The following is a 9086-nucleotide window of genomic DNA, read 5'->3' on the forward strand; positions in this document are numbered from 1 at the left end:
TAAATAATAAATAAATATATATAAATAAATAAAATATTTAAGAAAATCCCAGTCTTGTGCATGCCAATAATCTGTCTTACCACTGAGCTACACTCCTATTCCAAAATTGCATGTATAATTGTATAAAAGGGATAAGTAGTTTAGATAATGAATGAAAGAAAATTAGGAGGACCTAAGCCATTTGTCTTATAGGTCTTGACTAGTGAGTGGATTGAACCCTTTATATATTAGGTTTCTATTAATCAACAGTATTCTATTTGAGCTGCTCAAATAGTTCATCATCATTTTTTGAATGTATTCAATGAAGATCCTGATAGAACGGCATGTAAATGGAACAGTAGATCAGTATGTCTTTGTATTTCCAGTGGAATCATGGAACCTGGCCTCAATGCCATTATGGGACCCCCAGATGGAGGCAGATCTTTGTGAGTATAAACAAAAATATAAATAAGCCTTTTCTGTGCAGTTACAGTATACTTTTAAATACCACTTTTCATGAGCATCTGCTGGTTCATTGCTGTCTGGCATTCCCAGTCTGGTCCTAGGTGCTGTGGATGATGTAGAGTTGGACTAGCTTGTTGTTTTCCAAGAACCAGGAAGATGTATTAGGTCAGCTTTGCTAATAGGATACAATAAAGTGACTGGTATATAATGATGAATTTTATTATAAGCTAATGGAGAGGGGGGAAGGAGATAATGATAAACGTAAAGAGGGCTGGTGAGATGGCTGGATAGGTAATGACACTTGTTTTGCAAGCCTGGCTACCTGAATTAAGTTCCTGGAATTCACATAAAGGTGGAAGGAGAGAACCAACTCCACAAGATTGTCCTCTACCCTCCATGTGCTTGTGCTCATCATGACACACATGTACCCACACATACTTCACACACTCACACATTCAATGATAATAAATGCATGTTTTTAAGTGAGGAGATGATGCAGAAGGCTTAAGTAAGGACATGAGTGTTGGATAAAGCAGCACATTACTTGGGTTGGGACTACCAAGGTCACATATCGGGGGAGTCATTTGGAAGGTCTGTGCTAGACAGATCATTGTTATCTTAACTTTTATATATTTTGGGGCTTTCTTACAACACATAATGAAAAGGAAGCTGAGAATTTAAATATATCTGTATATGTATTATATATATATATATATATATATATATATATATATGTATATAATAAAGTCTAATAGAGTCTAATTTGTGTCCTCAAATGCCTTTCAGTGGGTCCATCCACTGGGCCCACCAAGAGTTCCATCCCTGTAAGACACTGCCTCTCCCCCTCCTAGCAGCCATCAATTACCAGAAGGTCCTTATGTTTGGTTGGGATTTCTTACCCACTTCCTATAGCTAGATAAATCAAAATTTTTTGGTTAGTTCATGTTTGTGGCATGAATTTGGATTTATAGAAGCTAAGAGATGCAGCCTGCGTTGGAGAGAAGTGAACCTGACAACATATGTATCTTTTTACAGGTTGTTAGATATCTTAGCTTTAAGGAAAGATCCAAGTGGATTGTCTGGAGATGTCTTGATAAATGGAGCACCTCCACCTGCCAATTTCAATTCTATTTCATGTTATGTGGTACAAGTAAGTGTTAGGTTTATATTTTAGGTTTAATATATACAAGTCCCTTTGCTTGTAGTTTAGTATGTTTCCAGATGATTATATAGTTGCTCATAAAACCAACTTTCTTTAACCAACTTTTCATAGTCTCATTAATTGAATATGGCGTCAAATGGCAATATGAGCCTGGTGTTAAAAGAAGGTTTGGAATATGACCTTGAAGAGCACTGGGATCAGTTCTGCCTATTATATCATTGCCAAAGGGGAGTTAGGTGGAATTACTGCAATTTACAGAACATCATTGACTAGAACTTTACATTGATAGGTTATTTTCATGGACGAAGTTATATTTACTAGAGTGATAGCCTCAGAAAATGATAACTGCATCTGACTCAACTCCTGTTGCCCTTAAGGATGATGCTGTGATGCACACGCTGACAGTGAGAGAAAATTTACAGTTCTCAGCAGCTCTTCGTCTTCCAACAACTATGACGAATCTTGAAAGATATGAGCGGGTTAACAGAGTCATTGAAGAGTTACAGCTGGAAGACCTGGCAGAGTCCAAGGTAATCTGAAAAAACAAAACAGAAGTAGTAGAATCATAGTAAGGAAAAGAGGACTTCTCCTGTGCATATGATTGTGACCCTTAATCAAAAATGTCCTATATGTATGTGGTCAAAGTGACTGCTTTCTGTACTGACCAGAAAAGAAACCATCACATCATATGAGGTAAAATTAAGGTGGAACATGAGTCTTAAAAATGATTGAATCTTGGGAATGCAGAGGGGGTCTGGTATAGAACAGCGTTCCTCACATGGCCTTTTCCATATGGCGCCCTCCTAGTGTTCAGGTCATGGCACTTTTGATCTTGGCACTAACTTTTCTTCTTTTTCTCTTCCCCTTTATAGCTGCTCTGTCCCTCTTCTTCCTGGGGACTTTGTTCCATTGCCTTTTGGGCTACATTTACTGTGTTGTGTCTCAAACATAGAGAAAATAGTCTTATTGCTATAAGTGTCAGATAACATAATTACATAATCACTAATATTCATCCAGATTTTTCATGTATTTCATATCTCACTTAGGTCTATTTTACAGAAGAATTTTAAAGATAATTTTACCAATGAATATTTGTTATATATAAAATATGTAATTTCCTTACCTTATCGTATCATCACTAACTAAAAATGAATCATAAGCATCACATCAGCTATGTCAACTCATATTCATTCACATCTAAATAGTATGCAAATGCCTTTTGTAGTTCAATTGCTAATAGGCTCCAATAAATCATTGGATTATTTCAAATTTGGAGGCTTAATTTTGGAATTATTTTAGAATTCTTGCTCCTTTCCAAACTTCCTTTTTATTTGTTGTGTCCATGTGTGATGTATGTACATGTTCTTGGGTCTGCACATGTATATACAGGTGCATGTGTGTGGAGGTCAGAGGTCAGTACTGTGTCTTCTTCAGTTGCTCTCCACTTTAGTTTTTTGAGTCAAGCTCTCACACTGATATGAGCTCATGAATTTGACAAAACTAGCTGAGCAGTGAGACCCCCCAGGATCTGCCTGTCTGCATCTCCCCAGTGCTGAGGTTATAGATGCTCACCACCTTGCCTTGCTTTTATGTGGGTAGTAGCAATTGAACACAGGTCTTCATGCCTGTATGGAAAGTACATGCCTGCATGGTTCGGTTGCCAACCGAACCATATCCCGAGTTCCCCTTCCTACTCCTCTTGACACATCCAATGATATCAGCTGGTTGAAAAGATGAAGCCTGTTGCCTTTGGGACTATCCTACCTTCTCGGTGATTGGTCTGAAATAATGAATCAAGGATTCTGAGCTGAGTTAGAGAGTAGACAGCATCAGTTTGGAAAGTTTTGTGGAGGTTTGAATAATGTCAGTATTGTGAGACTGAATGTGAATTTTCTAGACATCTAATCTGCTCTCTTCTTGAACGTCATCTTAGAGACATTTGGTGGTATAGGGAAGGATGACATTACATGACTACTGCTTTAGTTTGGTTTCTGTTAGTGTGATAAACAGTGTGACAAAAAGCAACTTGGGAGGAAAATATTTATTTCATATTACACTTTACAGTCCATCATTGAGGGAAGCCAAGTCAGGAACTCAAGGCAGGAGCTTGAAGGCAGGAACTGAAGCAGAGACCATGGAGGAATGATGCTTACTGGCTTACTGCTTGCTTCCCCTGGCTTGCTCAGTTACCTTTCTTATATAGCCCAGGCCCACTTGCTCAGGGATGGCACCACCCACAGTGGGCTATGCCCTCCTAACATCAATTAAGAAAATGACTCACAGGCATGGTCAAGGTCAATCCAATGGAGGGACTTCCTCAATTGAGGTTCCTTCTTTCCAGTTATCTCTAGATTGTATTAATTTAACAAAAAACATAACCAGCACAATTGCTGGTTTCCCTTTAATATGTCAAGGCCAGGTCTTTTAAAGTTTTCATTTCTACCTTAGAGCTGAGAGTCTCACCTGATAAGGGTCATAAAGGAAGATAAGCCTTCTCCCAAGTGCTCATTACTGCTGTTCAGAACAAAGAAAAGAATGAGATGAAGTGCCTCTTTCAGGGAGGGCACAGGTTAGTTCACCAAATGATGATGACTAAGGTTGTTTTATTGATAATGATAATAATTTGTATCTTAGGTTACAGCTGCAGGAGAAACAAAAAGGACCAGAATAGCAATGGAGTTGATCACCGATCCTTCCATCTTGTTCCTGAAGGAGCCCACAACTGGTTTAGACTCAAGCACAGTACATACTATCTTTTTACAACTGAAATGGTAAATGTTACAAGAACATCTTCATCATTTAATATCTGGTCACTTGTATGATGTGCTTTGAGTACAAGGGATGCAGAAGTAAACAGAAGTCTTCCTCCTTTGTTAAAGAGACAGTTAATAAATATGCAATTAAGAAGGATGAAACAAGTGCGAAGGGAAGGTTAGTCATGGTGGGGGTAGGGTGCTATTTTAAGTAGCAAGAAGGGCAGGCAAATGTGAGCATATGACAAGTGAGCTGAGTGTGAGACCTGACTCTGACTGTAAGAAGATAGTCTAGTTGGAAGAAACAGCCAATGACCCTGAGACAGAGCATACCTGATATGTCTGGAACATCTCACCAGAGAAACTAGAACCCATTATATTACCCAAGAGTGATAGAGATTGGCTAGTGTTCTGTTGTGGAAAGCATCACAGATGGAGTGGTTTAACAACAAATTGATTTTCTCACAGCTCTGAACTGGAACTCTGACTTCATAGTATCATCAGGTTTATTTCTGCTGAGGCTTATCTCAGTGGCTTGCAGTTTGGCTGTTGTCTTCTTCTGTATGTCCTTATCTCCTCTTAAATGGACACCAGTCAGATTAGGATCCACTCAGTGAGTTTATTTCCTCTTAATCACTTCTTTGAAGATTCATACTTCCAAATGTTACCAAATTCCGAGGTCCTGCATGTTGTCTTCAAAATACGAATTTTTAGAAGGACACAGTCTAACCCATCACAGTAAAGATTGATGTGAGAAGGGACTGAGTTGGAGGGACATTTTCTATACCTCATAGGCAACTGTAAACAGTACTCCTTTCCTATGGGGAGGACTCTAGTAGAGAGGATGAAGAGACACAGAAGTACCTTGACAAGGAACAGGTTGGATTTTCCATCTGTTTGCCCGTAGATTATTGATAGAGGGACTACTGGGATTTGGAGCCTGAATAAGTAAAAGAATGAAATAAAGGAATGACCTTTTGGGGCCTGGAGAGATGGCACAGAGATTAAGAGCACTGGCTACTCTTGCAGAGGACCTGGGTTCACTTCCTACCACCCACACAGAGGCTAACAAATGTCTGTTAACCCTAGTTCTAAGGGATCTCATGACCTTTTCTGGCCTCCATGGACATTGCATGACATGGTGACACTTACATACATGTAGGCAAAATACACTAAAATAAAAATAAATAATTTTTTTAAAAGACTTTTCTATTTATCAAGAAGGAAGGCTGTACCAGTAACATTTATCAGAATAATTTCAGAAATTAAATTTTATAAATCATTAAAATTAGTAAAAGTACTTTCAAGTTGACTGAAATCTCCAAGAGTACAAAGTCACTGCCATCTTTTACCCAGGTTACATTATTGTCTTTGCAGCTCTTCCCTGCCTCTCTGCTCCCTACTGCAAAGTCCTTTCTGACATCAGGGCCCAGCACCCTAAATGCTCCTAACTCCAATTCCACTCTCCTGCTAACAAAATCAATAATCATGCCTCTGTCACCCTTCCATCATGGACTCCACTCAGATGTCCTCACCTCCCCCAAAGTTTCATTTCTGCCTCAGGATACTCTTTAGAGGATCTGGCTTTTCTTTTCTGACTTCAATTTATCTTGTTTTGTTCTAAGTCAAAAGACTTCCTCAGTCTTTCCCTGTGTTTAATGTTCTTATGGAGCTTAGTACCAATTGTAGGGCAACTCTTGTCCAGGTTCCAGGAGCAGAGTTGGCCCTGAATTGCTGCTGTGTGGACTTTGCTCATCTGATCATGCTGGAATTAGTTCTCTGCTCTGGAATTGCTATTTGCTCTTTGTAGCTTATTAATTATTCTGGCAGCAGAACGTTGACTTTTGCCAATACTCTGTTGCTCATCAATTCTTCACCCAGTGATTTCTTAAAATTCATTTTTATTAAATTTTGTTGTATTTCATACAGAATATCTCAAACACTCTGAATCATCTTTATAGTCCCATCCCCACAAGCACACTCCCATAGCCCCTCAACCAGAACCTATATATTCTGTCCTGGGCATAAAAGCCCACTGTGTCAAGTCAGTGTCCCCAGACATGCCCCAGTCCAAGTCCATCCACTTGCAGTCTAGTCAGATCCCTCTCATCTATTTATCCAAACACCTATCATTTTCTTTTATTTTTTAACAGAGCATAGGGTGGGGGTTTATTTACAAAGGAGTGGGTGCCCCCCCCCCATTTACAGCTGTACTGGAAAGTCTACATTCAAATTCATATCCTGTGACTTCCCAATAGCCACAGAGAGTGCTGAGAGAGGTGCTTCCTGGCATTCTAGGCTTATATATCCTTAGCCCCTCCCCCACATGCAGCTAAAGTCAACTGATTGGGTGGGAGGGGTAACTAACTCTCCCCTTGACTCCTTGATGAGCAGGGGAAGGAGGTGTGACTATAGCTTGTCAGCATAGTGGTCAGTCAGAGTACACTTCCAGGTAATCTTCCACCCCTTCCTCCGGCTCCTACATTCTTTCCTTTACCAAGCAATTTTATCATATGCTAATAACTTCTGTGCTTGTGGTAGTAGCCTAACATGTATGTAGTAGGTGACTGTCTATGAATGGGAGGATTTTCCATTCCCTGTTCACTTCCTGTTTCAGTCCATGGATTGTATCTGCTATTGTTCACTGTTTTAATTAGCCCATTCCTGTTTTGGCTAGTGGAAGCCCCTTCAATGTGGATTTTGTGTTCTTTTTACACCTCACTAATCATTTCTTTATGACAGCTTCAGTTTCATTGTTACAGATCTGTTTATAGACTTGTTTTAGATTTTCTGTTATAGATTTGTCTATCTCATCTTGATTTTGCTTTAGTATGTCATATGCATCTAGAAATTCATGTACTTCTTTTAGATTTTTCAGGTTTTTTTTTTTTTTTTTTTTTTTTGGTCTTTTTGACATAGGATCTCCCTATAGCCACAGCTGATCTGGAACTCACTATAGAGAACAGGATGGCCTTGATCTCATAGAGATTCATCTGCCTCTGCCTCCCAAGTGCTGGGATTAAAGGCATATGCCACCACGAATTTTTAATATTTCTATCTCTTTATTAAACTTTATTTTCTTACCTAGTGTGATTGTCCTTTTTTTGCATTCAGTTGTTTGTGTTCTCATGGAGTTCATTCAAGGGTTTATTTATATCTTCTTTGTTTTATTTGGACATATTTATAGCCATTTATTAAAATTCTGTGTCTCAAATTTCATCTAATTAACTCTCAATGAGAGCCATTACACTTTGATAATTTTTAGAAGCAATATGTTTCCTTGAATTTTCATGTTTCTTGTGTTTTGTGGTGGGACTTGTACATCTGGGGTTAAGTTGATACTCAGTTCTTTTAAAATTTTTTTTACTTTTTTATTTAAGAAGCATTTCACTACAGATTTAACATATTCAGTAACATACTCCAGAGCAAGAGTGCATCTCTTTCACAGGTGGGTGGAAGTTTCTAGGTTCACAGTTGAGTTAATACATTTATACAATATTGAACTCAGTATAAACCCTGTAAGACATAAAATTGAATGAGTTTTTAACCTTTAAAAAAGATCTCCATTTCATTGTAAAATATACTGCTTCTTACAGAAAGACTCATTGTTTTTGCTAATAACACTTAGATGTTGGCACATGCATCTCTAATCTCTATGTATCTTATTATTACTAGTCATATTCGGTTTCACTTGGATCCTTGGCACCTGTGTATGGATATAAAGTCACCGGGTAGATTTCAATGGTAATATTTATCACCTCTACTAATTAACATGACATAAATATTTATGCTTCCTCTTCAAATATAACTCATTTTTTTAAATTTGTTGATTTTTTTTGTGTGTACATCACACAGAACATCCCAAACCACCTTATTCATCTATACACCCACTTCCAAGATGGCACCCTCTCATACCCTCCCCGCCCCCACCACTAGAGCCCTTATATTCTGTCATCCCTGGTACTGTCCACTGTGTTGTCGGCACCCCCAGCCATTTCCTAGTACTTGTCCATCCAGAGAATCAAGTCAGCCTATCTAGATGTCTTTGTTTTAGGAAGGTCAGCTGTTCCTCATCTAGCAGCAATCAGATGTCAATATTCCTTTAGATAAGATTGGGATCTGCTGTTCATTTTCCAAGTTCTCTGCTGGGTTACTATATGGGAGTCTCTTGGGCTACCCTGAGACAAAGAAGGTATCTCCTATCTGGCATTGTTTCTTGTTATGTAGCCTTTAGCTATACATATGGACTCTTAAAAATTATATTTGCCCCTTTAATATTTGGTTATACTTTCCTTTTGGGTGTTTAAGGCCATACAGTTGGCCCAGATAAACCAATTTATTTTTACTCTTAAGGCTGTTTGATGATCTGTTCCTCAGGGATCACATGGGCTTGGGAGGAGCCTCTGGCTCCTTTCTCTTACCAGTTCCATCGATGTGAAGATAAGTCCAAGGTCGTGCTTGACCATGACTGGCTTCTCTTGGAAGCATGGAGGAAACGTTCCCTCTGTGTTGACCTTCCTCTTTGTATACTGGTTCAAGTCCATCTCATGGGGTCTCCACGGCCTCCTTGATCAAAAGGACAGGTGACTCACCACAGTTACAGGACATTTTGAGAGATGCTCACAGTCCCCTGGAATTAGTCCACCTAGGAAAGCAAGGAGCAAAAACTGTCCTTTATGTCCCTCTGACCAAATTAGTATAGGCCTCAAAGTATGTCTGTTAAACAT

General features: G+C 38.9%; 1 protein-coding gene and 1 pseudogene across 2 annotated transcripts in view; one reads left to right on the forward strand and one right to left on the reverse strand.

The window, feature by feature from the left end:
- The window catches only part of LOC103731768, an 8870-nt pseudogene extending 8758 nt beyond the window's left edge, over positions 1–112 (reverse strand).
- Positions 1–9086, forward strand: part of LOC103731712 (ATP-binding cassette sub-family G member 2) — a 70114-nt gene that overhangs the window by 37106 nt on the left and 23922 nt on the right. For both annotated transcript variants that reach the window (XM_008830129.3, XM_017797325.2), the window contains 4 exons: positions 366–425; positions 1480–1594; positions 1984–2136; positions 4241–4377. In XM_008830129.3, coding sequence (XP_008828351.1) covers positions 366–425; positions 1480–1594; positions 1984–2136; positions 4241–4377 — 465 coding nt within the window. The remainder of the gene's footprint in view (positions 1–365; positions 426–1479; positions 1595–1983; positions 2137–4240; positions 4378–9086) is intronic.

This window comes from Nannospalax galili, unplaced genomic scaffold, assembly GCF_000622305.1.
Source record: "Nannospalax galili isolate Female #2095 unplaced genomic scaffold, S.galili_v1.0 scaffold1791, whole genome shotgun sequence".
NCBI classification, from domain to species: domain Eukaryota; kingdom Metazoa; phylum Chordata; class Mammalia; order Rodentia; family Spalacidae; genus Nannospalax; species Nannospalax galili.